The sequence below is a fragment of the Hordeum vulgare genome, chromosome 3H (assembly GCF_904849725.1).
Source record: "Hordeum vulgare subsp. vulgare chromosome 3H, MorexV3_pseudomolecules_assembly, whole genome shotgun sequence".
NCBI classification, from domain to species: Eukaryota; Viridiplantae; Streptophyta; class Magnoliopsida; order Poales; family Poaceae; genus Hordeum; species Hordeum vulgare.
The window spans coordinates 24,671,173-24,686,351 of NC_058520.1; the positions used below are offsets into that span (position 1 = coordinate 24,671,173).

At 47.9% G+C, this 15,179-nt stretch overlaps 1 protein-coding gene across 2 annotated transcripts; it reads right to left on the reverse strand.

Moving 5' to 3' along the window:
* Positions 1 to 8,354: 8,354 nt before the first annotated feature.
* LOC123442694 lies at positions 8,355 to 14,558 on the reverse strand. 2 transcript variants are annotated; one of them, XM_045118810.1, is made up of 6 exons: positions 14,405 to 14,558; positions 12,100 to 12,347; positions 11,633 to 11,730; positions 9,843 to 11,154; positions 9,690 to 9,734; positions 8,355 to 9,482 (listed from the first exon to the last, which is right to left on the reverse strand). In XM_045118810.1, exons 2-6 carry the CDS (start codon positions 12,257 to 12,259, stop codon positions 8,782 to 8,784), a joined length of 2,316 nt encoding a protein of 771 aa, XP_044974745.1. In that variant the 5' UTR covers positions 12,260 to 12,347; positions 14,405 to 14,558; the 3' UTR covers positions 8,355 to 8,781. The 2 variants fall into 2 exon arrangements, with proteins under 2 accessions (XP_044974745.1, XP_044974744.1); XM_045118809.1 differs by having other exon boundaries at positions 9,690 to 11,154; positions 14,405 to 14,555.
* Between the last annotated feature and the right edge of the window lie 621 nt (positions 14,559 to 15,179).

A 15,179-nucleotide genomic window follows, 5' to 3' on the forward strand; every position in this document is an offset into this window, starting at 1 on the left:
GCAGACGGCAAAGGTGCCACATGGCACCCAGCTGTGCTTCCTGGGCACCCATATAGGCTCTTTGTCGTCTGCTGCTGGGGGGGCGGACGGCAAAGAAGAGGGCACAGAGGGAGGGGCAGGAGTGGAGAGAGGGGGAGGGGAGGACACGGCAGACGGCAAAGATTGACCACCAGGCAGACGGCAAAGATTGACCACCAGGCAGACGGCAAAGAGCCTCCGTTAACCCCTAACGGAGGCAACGCCTCTCGGCTGCCGTCTCAAGCTCTTTGCCGACAGCTCCTCAGGGAAGCTGACGGCAAAGAGCTTTGTCGTCCGCTTTGAGGGGGCTGACGGCAAAGAATGTCCTATGCCGTCGTAGGCTGACGCAGAAAATTTGCCGGCCGTGACAATCTTTGCCGTCCGGGTATTTGTCTTTGCCGTCTGTGATGGCAGACGGCAAAGAAGGTGATTCCTGTAGTGGGGGGCGACGCGTGGAGAAGGCGGCGGCACCTGGAGGGGGCCAACGCATGGAGGAGGCGGCAGCGACGCATGGAGGAGGTCAAGGGCGCGTGGATAGAGCGACGATGACGGTAGAGAGGAGTGGGGGGAGAGAAGGGGCGCGGTTAACTCCTATAGGGCAATTAGCAGTAGCGCTGGATCCGCTACTCCTAAGTTAGCAGTAGCTCTTGTACTAATCCAGCGCTACTGCTAAATGCTATAGGACATATAGTAGTAGCGCTGATTTAGGAGTAATGCGGATACTAATCCAGCGCTACTGCTAACTTTCTTTTCTTTCTTTCTTGGATTTTTTTTATTTTTCTTCATTATTTTATTATTTTATTTTTCTTCTCTTTTTATTATTTTCCTTTCCTTTTCTATTTTATTTCCTTTTTCTTTTGTATTGCTTTCACCCTTTTGTTTTTGTTTTTTGTTTTTATACCGACGGCCTCGCACGCAGTCCAGAACGTCTCCCTCCCACACTGCAGGAATATTATCGAAACCATGTGTTGTTTCGTACACAAAATACATACATATATATAAATGATTGTTTCTCAGCTGCGTCGAAGACGTTTCACATTGAGCTTCTTCCCTTTCTTGTTCGTTGTCTTGATTCTTCTTTTCCGGCACTATTAGAGCATATTTCTCCATATGTGGTTTTGGTAATTGATGACAATTCCTATGGACTAATGGTTGCCTTAAGTTATATTTATAGGATTTGTCCATAGGCACTTCTTGAAGTCCATCTGTTGGGTTCAAGGAGTTTATATGATGACCAAGATGGTATTCAAGGTATTATCTAAAGAATGGTCATAGAGACACAAGGTTGATCAAGATCGTCAGACAAAGAGTAAATCAAGATGATCAACACACAAAGTGTACAAGATGTACCGAGAGGGATCAAGTGATCCCATGATATGGTAAGCATTGTCCATTACGTGTTTGTGTACTAATCCATGGTCTTCGTGAGAGTTCTATATGGGGTTAGGTGTGTTTCCATGGGCTTGCGTCTAGAGGAAGATCTCATACAACCCATGAAGGATGACGTCAAGTGATGATCGTCATCAAGATTGCGGTGTGCAAGTTCAAGTGGATTAACACGAAGATATCATGCTTGAAGCTTGTCGTCCATTGTGGTGGCAATGGACTTGTGAAGATATACTGAAGAGAGGCTCACTCATGTTGTGTATGGGGGATCAATAAACTAGTCTTCATCAAGCCAACGCAATCAAGAAGGTGGTCCATCTTGAGGAAGCCAAGATCATCGTCATCTAGCTCAAGAGGACGAGGTGCAAGGTTAGGTTTGCCCTTGATAGTTTTTCTATTTTAGGATAGATTGTCGTACTGTCAAGGGGGGCTCTCAAGTGAGTAGCTCGATCGTATCGTTCGTTGAGAGCTCAAACCATTTGCATCCTTGCATCATACTTCTTGGTTCTTGTTTAGTGTTTCTCTTTGTGAGTTTTAGAGCTTATGGTCATCTTCATGACAAGCTCGAGTTCATCGAAAACGGAGTCCATATGCATCTACTATGATGTTTTCGATGTTGGAGTTTTTGCCGGTTCTTCATTCATAGAGGTCTCACATCTCTATATCATTGGCATTTTCATAACTGCATGTTCTTAAGATTTCATAGAGGTCATTGTTTGGATAGCTCTTGTCGTCCTGAATCCAACAAGCTTGGATTTGCTCGATCCGGAGCTCGTATGCGGAAGTTATGGTTGTTTCAGTGGCGAGCGGTAGTACCGCTCCAGTCCTAGCGGTAGTACTGCTCCGGGTGGGCGGTAGTACCTCTCTCTGAGTGGTTGTTCTCCGTCGGACTTTCTGCGAAGACTTTCTCGAGCGGTAGTACCGCTCCAGTCCTAGCGGTAGTACCGCTAGGGGCAGCGGTAGTACCGCTCCTCCCTGAGCGGTAGTACCGCTAGGGGCAGCGGTAGTACCGCTGTGCTCGGGCTGTAAGTGGGGGTGACGGTCTGATTCTTTCCCCCACTATATAAAGGGGTCCTTCTTCCCCCTTGGTGCTTTCTCATCCGTTGAGCTCGTGTTCTTCCCCCATTGTTGACCTTCTTAGAGCTTGCTAACTCTCAATCCCTCCAATGATTCTTGCTAGTTCTTGAGGGAAAAGAGAGAGGAGATCTAGATCCACATCTTCACCAATCACTTTCTCCTCTATGTGAGGGGAACCCCTTGGATCTAGATCTTGGAGTTCTTTGTGAGCTCCTTGTTCTTCCTCTCATATTCTCCATAGCTTTTGTTGTTGTGGAGGGATTTGAGTGTGAGGGACTTGACCACTTCGCGTGTTCTTGCCATTGCATTAGCTGCATCGGTTTGAGTTCTCCACGGTGATACGTGTAAGTGAGAAGTTGAGAAGCTTATTACCCTTTGGTACTTAGTACCCTAGAGATTGTTCTTCGTGGATGCTTTGGCGTCCTAGAAGCTTGGTGGTGTCTCGGAGCTCAATATTGTGGTGTAAAGCTCCGGGCAAGCGTCGGGGTCTCCAATTAGGTTGTGGAGATTTCCCCGAGCAATTTGTATGAGTACCGGTGACCGCCCCCAAGGGTTGCCATTTGCACGGGTTCGGTGACCGCCCTCAAGGGTCCCTTAGTGGAATCACAACATCTTGCATTGTGTGAGGGCGTGAGGAAATTACGGTGGCCTTAGTGGCATCTTGGGGAGCATTGTGCCTCCACACCGCTCCAACGGATATTAGCATCCGCCAGGGTGTGAACTTCGAGATACATCATCGTCTCCGCGTGCCTCGGTTATCTCTTACCCGAACCCTTTACTTATGCACTTTACTTGTAATAGCCATATTGTTTATTATCATATATCTTGCTATCACTTAATTGTTTATCTTGCTTAGCATAAGTTGTTGGTGCACATAGGTGAGCCTACTTGTTTTAGGTTTTGTGCTTGACAAATTAAACGTTAGTTTTATTCCGCATTTGTTCAAGACTAAACCATAATTATTTTAAAGCGCCTATTCACCCCCCTAGGCGACATCCACGTCCTTTCAAGGACCATGGAGTACGATCTTTCTTAGGTAATATAGTCTTGATTCTTCTTTTCACGTATGCTTCATCGTCATCTTCCCTCATCGGGTTGCCATATTGGTCGTAGTCTTCCTCGTTGGCGAGTCCATCCATTCCGACGATGTTCTTTTTGCCTCTCCTCATGACAACACGGCTGGGATTGGTCGGGTCAGTTATGAAGAAGCATTGTGTCACGTGCTTAGCGTGTATTCATGGCTCAGTTTTGGCGATGATGTTAACGTTCACGGTAGCGCTCTTCGCGTCGGGTATAGACATGGTAGTGAAATACTTGTTTTCTCTTATGACAGCCTTAGCCCACCTGATACGGAACATCGTCGCATTGTGCATTGCAACGTAGTTAAGCTCCCAAATCTCTTCGACCCTTTCGTAGAATCTTTCAGTTGTGTCGTTGGAGTCGGTCACGCATTCAATCGGCACCCCTGAGTTCTAGTAATAATTGTCCATGTCTTTGGCCTCCGTATAGAACGTGTTCCCATTGATATCGTATGCCTCATAGGACGCGAGTTTGGGCGCGCGTCCATGTGCTAAGACGTGTATGAGAAACCCGTCTGCACTGCCCTCTTCTGGGGGATTAGCACGAACTTGCTCTTTGAACCAACGCAAGAAAGTGGTATTGTGCTCTACAGTAACTTTGTCGTTCGTCTTGTGCATCCCCGTATCACGGTACTTCTTTGCGATGATTTCTTTGTGCATTTTCACATAATCATCTACCACATCTAGGTGTTGTAGCACTACTAAGTTAGCCATGTCAAAGTCGTCCCGTCGATCCGAGTAGTCCACGTGCAATTCCCTCCGGCCGTTGTTGTGACCTTCTCCTCCCAGCCTCCCATGGTGCTTGTTGACGGGCAAACCAACAACAAGGTCTTATTTTCCTATATAATTCTCGCAAAAGGAGATGCACTCTTGGGTCGGATACCCCTGTACGATGCTCCCCTTGGGACGAGACATGTTACGAACGAATCCTTTGATGACCCCATTCATCCTCTCGAACGGCATCATGTTGTGAAGGAATGTCGGCCCCAGGTCGATGATGTCGTCCATGATGTGGACACACACAGATGCACCATGACTTCAAAGAACGCGGGGCGGGAAGTACATCTCAAGCTCACATAGTATGACAACGATCTCTTCATGTAGCCTTCGGAGCTGCTTGACACTGATGGACTTTCGAGAGATAACATCGAAGAAGTTACAAAGACCACTAAGCGTCACGGACGTGCTTGTCCATTATCCCTCTCAAGGCAACTAGGAGTATATGTGTCATCATCCCGCTCAACCTTTTCTTCTCGGCGTCTACAAATCTTCTTATCTTCCCACAGTAACCCGAACTGACTTTGATTCCCGTAAGGCACTTGATGAATTGATCGATCTCCTTCGGACTTAAGGTGAAGCGAGAAGGGGGGCAACAATTCTCCTCCTTGTTAAATTTTCTTTCCCTTGGCCCTGCCGCCGTCTTCTTCTCCGTCTCCTCTGTTGACTTTTTACGGGGCATGTGGAGATCCCTCCCGATCTCCAAATCTTCCCAGGCTTTCCTTGCCTTCGGCCCATCCTTGGTCTTCTCCGGCATGTTCATCAGTGTGTCAAGCAAGCTCTCGAGGACATTCTTCATGATATGCATTTGATCAATGCAATGAGGCATGTCATGATTGGGCCACTACTCCAAGTCCCAGAAAACATACCTCATTTTCCATACCTTCAGCAGCGGCTCCGACGCCTTTTCCATCTTTCCCGGCGCGGGACATTGTTCCCAGTTATTCAACAGCTCATTGATTTCGACACCGCTCCTCTTACGTGGAGGTCCTCGATGCTCAACCAAACCATTAAATAGATCTCCACGTTTTCTCCACTGGTCATCCTTGTCGAGCCATCTACGATTCCGCATGTACACGATTTTCCCAGACCCGCCATCTTTCGTTGATGTAAGCTGCTGATATGTTGTACCATACATGCACCTCATGCATGTGCAGTATCTGTGGCACATCTGGCCAGAGGTGTACCCGTAACCGAGATAGTCGTGCACCATCGTCATCAGCGCAGCTCTCGTATAGAAATAATCTCTTGTGCTGGTGTCCCATGTCTTGAGCGGCGATTTCCATAACGTGTCTAGCTCCTCTTTGAGAAGCCCCATATACATGTTAATATTATTTCCCGGTTGTTTCAGCCCTTGAATCAGCATGCTCATGTGTATGTACTTTGTCTTCATGCATTTCCATGGGTGGAGGTTGTACATCCATACAAAGACGGGCCATGTGTTGTGGTTTGTGCTCTGGTTTCCAAACAGATTCATGCCATCGGTACTCGCACCAAGCATGATGTTCCTTGCATCTTCTCTGAAAAATCCATATTCAGCGTTGAATGCTCTCCACTGGCTAGCATCTGCGAGGTGTCTCAGCTTCGGATCATCTCCGTCATCGGGCTTCTTCCTCTCTGCGTGCCAGCGCATGAGCTTTGCTTCCTTAGGATCTACGAAATACCGCTGCAGACGGGGAGTGAACGGAAAGTACCATATAACTTTCTGGGGAGCTTTCTTTCCTACCTTTTTGTATCGAGAAGCATTGCACACTAGACACTGGTTTTTTCCGTGTGCTCCCCCCGATAAATGATGCAATCGTTGATGCATGCCTGGTATCTAATGTGCGGTAAATCAAGAGGGCAAAAGATTTTCTTGGCCTCCACGACACTAGTAGGACACAGGTTCCCCGCAGGAAGAACTTTATTATGTAGATACTTCATATGCTCATCGAGGCTTTTGTTTGTCCATTTCTTTTTGGCCTTCCTCTTTAGAAGTTCGAGCGTGAAACTCAAGCGGGTCACCTCGGGATCGCAACCATCATATAATGGAGTCTTCGAGTCTACTTCAAGTTGTGCCAGCTTGGCCTCCTCTCTAGAAGCAACTCTGTCGCTAGTCGTACTCTTGCGAAGGAGGTCTCAAACATGAGGTTCGTGCACGATTAAACTTAGTAGCGTCGAAGATTGCGGTGTGTCCGTCACCTCTTCTCCGCCATGTCTGGACTCTGTCCCATCGCTGTGTCCGGACTCTTCCCCGCCGCCGTGTCCGGACTCTTCCCCACCATCATTTTTGGACTCTTCCCCGCCGTCGTGTCCGGCGCCATCGTCTTCGTGTCGATCGATCATCTCTTCGTCTAGTCCCATGTTGTTATTCCCTGCCATGTGCACGTTCTCGTTATCATCTTCACTTATCCACCGAGTATAGCCATCCATGAAACCATTGATCAGCAAGTGGGCCTTCAAACTGCCACGATCAAAAGGGTCCAAAATTACTCCTTCTTTGCATCTTGTACACGGACATATAATCCCAGTTTGTTTATTTGCATACATGTCCATCATCGTGGATTGCAAGTATCGCTCCACCTTCCTTCCTCTCACCTTCATGTAACAAGCAAAAGGGTGGTAAACAAAATGCAGGCATGCATCAAGGTCATATAAAAATTTGGCATGACCTTGCCCAAAAATAGGACATATCGAGTTTGCTCGAAATTCGCCAAAACGGAAATAAATCGACATTTCAGCAAAACATAAGCAACTCACGGGGCATGTTACTCACATAAATCCCTTCATATCGCAAACACACATATTCTCATTATTGAAATGCACAATTTTTTACTCACCTATATCAGAGAGATTGTGCACAACTAAATAAATAGCTAGGTCTAGTTGTTGTAAGGAGAGATGACTCTAGGTCTCTAGCTAACTAGTGGAGAGGGAGATAGATGATCTAGATAGACCTATATGTATGGAAGGAGGGAAAGCCAAATAAATGTGAAAGATAGAGTTAGAAGAGGTCGTTTATGAAGGAGAATTAGGATTGGGGGGGGGGGGGGGGCATTAATGGGGAGAGAAGAGAGGTAGAAGGAAGAAAGAAGAAGGGCAACAATGGTGGAGAAGTAACTTAGAGAGAGGAGGGGAGAAAGGAGGGGAGAGGGAAAGGGAGGGAGGAAGGGGGAGAGAGGGGGTGTGTGGGTTAAGAGCTGTCACCAGCCACGCGTAGCAGTAGCGCTGCTTTCCAAAGGGTGCTACTGTTATTGGTCTTAGTAGTAGCGCTTTTCTGAGGCAGCAGTACTGCTAAGTGGGGTCCAATAGTAGTAGCGCTGATTCTCGCCGAGCGCTATTGATATTCTACTTAGCAGTAACGCTTTTTACAAGAGCGCGCTGCTACTAATGCTACAGTCGGTGGGCTCGTTTGGTCCCATTTGGCAGAGCCAGCGCTGCTAAGTAGCAGCAGCGCGTGCTATATTCTAGCGTACTAACAAGGTCCTACCTATAAGGTTTTTTCTATTAATGATTAGTTCTTGCTACCCTATAAGAAGAGCCATCAAGCTAGAGGTGGTGCCTCGAAGAAAGTAATGAAGCCGTTTTTGCGAGAGCATGAGCTTCCTCGTTGTGTTCTCGTTTCTCATGGAATTACTTGAGCGCTGAGAACGAGCTTTCGTGATGATTGACCTCTCATAGGATTGTGGCGTACTGACGGGGAACTTCCGTTCCGATGTTCGCACCGACTTCCGCGCAATCGGATGCAACACAAACAGATTGTAAGTTGAGATCGTTGGCTAGAGCCAGAGCCTCATTGCACGCCTAAGCTTCAAGAGACGCTACGCCGGGTCAACGAGGCCTACAGCCTGATGATAGATGGTTTGGGCTGAACATCATGACCCTGGTCACCTGGTGACAGACAGTCCAGCATGTTCAAGCCCCGTTTCAGGCCACTTTGAACCCATTATTTCTATCGATGATAACTATCAGTTCTTGCTACCCTACAAGAAAAGCCAGCAATAAAGATCTAGAAAGAAGTGAAGAACAAGAACCCAATCAACCCAGAACAATTATCGCTTGCATTCTCCTCATGGAAATTTGAGTGACAAATTTGTTGTTCCAAGATTTTTCTTACCTGAAGTAAGATACATTCAAAACAGACACTAGTACAAAACAATTGCTTCCCATGTCCACTCAACCAACTCTCAGCAACTAGTCTAGAATCTAGATAAATCACTAAGATGACCTAACAACATTCTCCTGACTCATGTCCCTATTCTCCTCCTCCTCTCCTCTCCCAGGAGGAGAGAACCAAAATGGTTTCTGATATCTACATGAGAATGTATTGTGATTTGTAATGTGACACCCTCCCACTTCCATGGTGTATATATGCATCATACCAAGCAGCTAAATCAATTAACTAATAACCAATAAAAAGGGGACAGGCAGAATAAACGAATGGCTAACCATCTACCAAAAAGACTCAAAACTTCGCGAGCTGGAGCGCGAGCTCGGCGACGAGCCTGTCGAGCACGGCGTCCGCTACCAGGATCGCCACCTGGTCGGCCTCACGCCGGAAGTTGCTCCAGCGCTCCGCCTTGGCCAGGTCGCTCGACAGCACGGCGTCGACCTCCACGCCGGCCTGCGGCCGCTCGTCGAGCCGGCGGCCCACCCTGGACCGCAGCTCCCTGAGGGCGCGCTCGCCGACGGGCTTGGGCCGCTGGAAGGACGAGAAGCGGGGCTGACTGGACATGCCGGCGGCGTAGTCCTTGTACGCGTCCAGCAGCGCCTCGTTCGTCAGGTCGAACAGGAGCAGCTCGTCGGCCGACATGTCGGTGAAGTCGATGGCGGCCGCGGCGGCGTCGTAGTGCTGGCAGTCGTCCTCCTGGAGCACGGCGCGGTTCTGCGAGCACCACCCGTCGAACAGCGCCTCGTCGCGGAAGCTTGACTTGTCGAATATGTCCTTCACGTAGACCAGCTCGGCCTCGTTCTTCGGGTCTGCTGCTGCTTCTTCTTGGAGAGCGCTCAGGTCGCTGAGGTTGTTCTCCTGAAGTACGTTATCCAGAGTTGACGAGCTGCTAGTTGGTGGTTTGACACAAGTGCTAGACTCCAGATCATCACCATTGCCAACTGAATGATCAGGCGATTCACTTGAATGAACAGTTTCTTCCACCGGCAATGAATCTGCGAGGCAAAAGAACAAGAACAGGAGATTAAATTAAGAAGTTTTGTAATTTTGCTTGTTTAGACTTTAGACTGTCATTCTGATATGCTAACCCAGGTCAATTACTATTTACACAACAAAGATTCTGAAGTGAACATGTTACTTTCTACAATTTAGTTATAGAAAGATAATGCAGGTTCGGCATATGTAGTAGATGAAAATCTCACCATCCAGCATTGTGTGGTTCTTCTCTGTAGTAGCAGCAGGATGGTCTGAGAAGGCCACATCCAGAACAGAGGTTGGACTTTCAGTTTCTTGTTCACAGCATAAATTTAACTCATCTTCAGTATCTTTATTGGGGTCAGGAACACAGCAAGTACCTTTGACTGATTTCAGAGCATCAAATGACTGAATCTGGTTGCCTTCAGAAATCATTGCATGTTCTTCTGTAATGTGGATGTCTTCTGAAGGTTGAGCGGTTGCACATGACTGAATTTGATCACCAGAATTAGGTGTCACTTGCTGTTCTGCAATGTTGACGTCGTCTGATTGCAGAAGACTGAGAAGACTGCATGGATCAGCTTCTGTTGGCGACTGAAGAAGATCATTGTCACCACTTGTTGCATGTTCTTCTGGGATGTCAACTTCAGATGCTGAAGGGTCGGTACGCGGCTTGGCTTGGGTCGATGAGAGAACCTCCAGATCATCATCAGAAGCTGCAGCTTCTCCTTCTGAAACATCAACCATCTCTGAAGAAGCTAAAGGAGCAATGCATAAATCGGCTTCAGTCGACGATTCCACGACATCGCACTTTTCGTTGCTCAATAACTCTTCAAGTGACACAGGATTCTCAGAGCCACCAGCAACCTCACTACAAGAACCCTTGTCTACAGCAAGTTTCACATCTCCAACAATTTCCTCTGCAACCTCTGGTGCCAGGGTGTCTTCTGGAATCACAAGGAATTCAGCAAGCCTGACCACACTTTTTGACCTGAGCTGAGAATAGGAGGTTCTCTGCAGTGAAGTTACCGCACCAGGGCCATCCAAAGAGTGATCCCTAGTGGACTTCGAGCTTGTGAGAACCCTTTTGGATTCACTGCTTGAAATGGAATCCAGCAAGTGGGAGTAACTCTCCAGTGATTCAGACAGGGAGCGCGAACGCCGAAAACCCCCGTTGTTCCCCTGTCTCCTTGCAGCAGTGCCAATGTAAGAAAGTTTCAGACCATCCCTGTCATATGTGGCAGAGGCTGATCGAGGAAGTTCTTGTCTAATGTTATCCCCAGACACCCTCTGCCCATAGGGAACCTTATGAAGAATCCCATCCATGGAGATGCTACGGTGGCTCTTCCGCTTCACATGGTCATCGCTTCCACCTGAGAGCCGTGGAAGGCTCGTGTCGGTGCCAGAAGCATCCAGGTTGCTGAATGCATCCTGTTGCAAGTTTGTGCTGGTGCCATTTTGCAGGGACAGTTTAGCACCGTCTGAAGAACCATCACCATTGGCAGCTGACTGGCCATCAAGAACATAGTCATTGCTTTCCAAGTAATGTATCGAAAGGGTGCGCAGCAGCTTTGGTCCAACAGGAAGCATCTTCTCTTTCTGATCTTCCTTTCCGTGCAGTTTTCTTGAAAACAATGACTTCAGACCCGACTTACCAGAACTCTTTTTTGAACCCTTCTGTTTATTCGTAACCTGAAATACGAGAGAAATGACGGAACATGATCAGTTCACATCTCGAAAGGAAAACTAGTTGTTTGCGTGCAAGTATTTTGGAGGGCAGAAGTACTTGTAAGAACTGCTTATATGTAATGCAGTAGCAGCACGCAGATCATCGTATATTTATGCTTATAAAATAATCCATGCAGTTGCCTCAAATAATCCATCATCAGATGTATTTGTACAATGAGTAGAGGTGATTTAAGTTTATGTACACACTAGATGCTGACACAAATGTACAATAATTTATGCACTGATATACATAAAGAGAAGGACCAGTGATGCATATGATTTTAGTTCTTTCCTCTTAAACTATAAACAGAGGACGAAAATGAACTACTGGATACAAATGAAAAAAATAACAGAGCAAAGGACATCAGTACTACAGTAGTATTCAAGCAAGTATCAAGAGAAATTCGGAAGTTGACAATCAAGGTGCGCAATTGGTATATACTTTAGTCTTTCTGTGCTCATCTATGATAGCTTTCTGCTCATCCGTTACACCGTTGTCTTCGTCCTTGAATGGAACATAGCAACCTCGAAGCCTACTTCCTGCAGTCAATTTCACGGTCAATAAAAATCACAACATATTGTTTAGGTGCATAAGCTGTCATACTTGTAGATATTTCAGGTCAAGGTGTAGAGTTCTAGTTCTTCAGTACACCAAGTGCTAAACAGTAACTTCCGAAAATATGAGTTTACATTTTATCATTTTTTTATAAAAGCTTTCCTGCTTATGAGTTTACATTTTATCATTACTTATGAAAGGTCAAATGGGAAAAATCAAAGTATTTGAATACATGAATGACAACCATAACTGTACTTCTATTGTTTTTTCAGCGAATCAAATCAATTTACTAAGGGCGCTCGGTTGCGGTTAAAGAACAACCCCAACTTACGACCAGTGCTTTTTTTCCTTACCATGTTTCTTGTCAGAGAGCATCTTCTTCGTGGACCGTAGGCGCCGGCGAAGGCCAAACAACTCAAGAAAGCTCCATCGGCCCCCCACTTCCTTCCTTCCATAAAAGCCAGAGTCCTGAGGGTGCAACAGCTGGGCCATTTGTCCTGGGCCCGGCAGCATAGAAGAGGAATGAGAATGATTCCTTATGAGCAGAGCACCACCCTTGCCGGTTACGGAACAGTGCCTCGACTTCGGTTAGGACTGTGACCTGTCATGAACATAATGGACAGTGATTAACAACCTATCAAAGCACATACCTAATGACCTTTTTTTTTTCCAACTCCAAACAGATCATTGCCTCAAGACCATAATGGAAAAGAGTATGGCCGAACAGATTTAGTACAGATAAAGATGGTGCCTAACCAAGATCGGCAAGGCAAATGAAGGTCTTAATCATGAGGAAAGGCATAAAGTAACAGAGTACCGACGGACAAGCGAATAAGAATTAAGAAGTAACTTAAGAGGGTCGTTTGCGCCTTTTTTCGATTAGAAAAGGGGGTGTCAATGATGGTGATGTAAACACACATCTTTCCGAAAACATGCACACAGACACCCACCAAACCAAACCGCAACCGAACCATTTCTGAAGACACGCTAATTAAACAACGCCTATCTGTATCCTTGTTAGTTAGTGTCTGAACCACTAATCAATCATTAGACGACCACGAAATAAACCTATAGTAGTTAGGAAGAGCCACTTTAGTGAAGAAAAATGTCGCGATTTCCTTTCTTCCTGGGACAGCGTATCTAAACTGTGAAAGCGCATCCACTGCCCACAGGGCAAACCAAGAAGGCAGAGAAAGCTTCCAAGCAAGAACCGGAGAACTATCGCGGGAAATCTGGTCACATGTTAAGCAAGTGATTCTTCTGCACCCTTTTCAGTAACTTGACACAAAAAGGGACTGACCCAAGGAGGATTAAGAAAATACATACTAGGCTGCACATCCATTTGTCATGACTCGGAAAACAAATCATGTGCATCAAAAATTACTAAACAATGCACATTGGTTAACCAAAAGAAAGTACTCCTAATCAATGGAGACTCTGAAATCAACAGGGCAGGGAGGGTGGAATCCCCTGTGCTACTCAACATCATCACTAGGCTGATTCACTTGAGAGGAGATCCCCAACTTATACAAATCTAAACAAGAAAAACCGTCAAGGCAGTGTGACAGATACTGCCCTCGACTCCTTACTTCCTTGGACAAAAAATTCTCTGTACTCCAACCAAAAGCGGAACTCTCATTGCTCAATCAACAGAGTCAAAAATAAGTAGTTACTAGTACTTAGTACTTGTTCCATCAATCGGATCATGGACTGGTGTAAGACCAATAACCCGTCCCATCCACAACCCATCTAATTCAGTCGCTGGAGAAAAACTAACGCATTCACCCAACACAACAGCAGCAGCAACCATCAGCAAAGTCGAAAATAAACAATCACTACTTCTACCATCAGTCGGATCATGGACGGACGGACGGACTGCTGCATGCAAAACCAATCCACTCCATCTAACAAACCCATCCATTAAATTGCTGGGGAAAAAATCCATCCATCCATCCATCCATCCATCCATCAGATTGAGCAACATATATATCTACTCTGCAGTGGACTCGACATGGTGCAGTGACCCGGTCCGTGCGTAGCGTAACTTGAGGCATGAAGAAACATATCACGGATTCGCGACGAACAGCTCGAGGTTTTCTCCCGATCGGTAGCTGCCCGTACATACGACGTCAAACGCGAAAGCAACCATGGAAAGGAAACCAGAAACAGCAACCCGGAGGGCTGCGGTGCAGACTGCAGACAGAGTGGAGACGAATCAACGGGTAATGGCAAAATCCCGATCACAAGCAGACGCGAGCGTCGGTCGTCGAACATGGTGGTCTCGGGGCGATCCAGACGGGGAAAATAACGAACGCAAAAACAAACAAACAAAAGGCGACCGAAATACCGAGGGAATCGATACCCTGTCCTGACGAACGAACGAACGAGCGAGCGAGCTGAGCGAAGAGAAACGCACGCGCGCGCGCTCGCGGGCGCCTTTCGGCAAACAGATGAACCGCGCGCAGGCGCGGGAGCGACGGCGCCGGCCAGCCGCGACCGTGGCGTCGATCGGGAGAGAACGCGGGGGTGGAGAGACGTACGGACGGACGGACTCGTAAAACCCAAACCGAAACCAAACCAGACCAGACCAAACAGAGAGAAGAATTGGTGGAGGCGTGCTCGGTGCGGTGCGGTGCGGGCGGGGGGCCGGCGACGAACCTCGGTGGACGGGCACGGGCGGCGCGCGCCGGCGACGGGGCGGAGGAGGCGGCAAGGCAAGGCAAGGGTGGCGCTCCCTCCTCCTCCGGAGGGAGGGAGGGAGAGTTGGTGGGTGGAGGGGGAGGAGGACGGAAGGAACGGATCCGGGTGGGAAAAAGCTGCGGGGGGGTTTGGGGTTAAATCCCTGCCTCCGCTCCGGTCCGGTCCTCGCTGCTGACCTCACCGCCTGTTGAATGCTTCTCCCACCCTCCCTCCCTCCCTCCCACCCCTTGGACCGCCACCAAACAGTGATGCCATATCACTTCACTTCGGTAGTTCGGTTAAGGCTGTTTTGTTAGTTGCCTTTGTTTGTTGCTTGTCCACGTTGGTTGGCGTGCTCCATGCAAGGTCCCTCCTCTTCTTCTTTTTTAACTTACGAGCGTATATGGAATGTTTATTGCGATGAGAATCGGGCAGGAAGAGGTTGCGGTAATGGAACTCGGCCGGTGCGGAGTCCACAGCGGCTGGCGTGGAGTCGACGGCGGTGCGGGGGAGGGTGCGGATTTGTCAGGATGAACTTGTCGATGCCTCGGGTAGGGAGGGGCGGGCCACGCGGTGCCGGGGAGGACGGAGTTTCTTTTCGCGGGAAGAAGGGGTGGCGGGGAGGGGGCGTAACGGGAGTGGGGGAGTGAGGCGTTCGGACCACAACGGCTTTTTCAAAATTCGGTTGCCGGGAAGTAGGACGGAGTTTCTTTCCGCGGGAAGAAGGGGGGCGGGGAGGGGGAGTAAGGGGAGT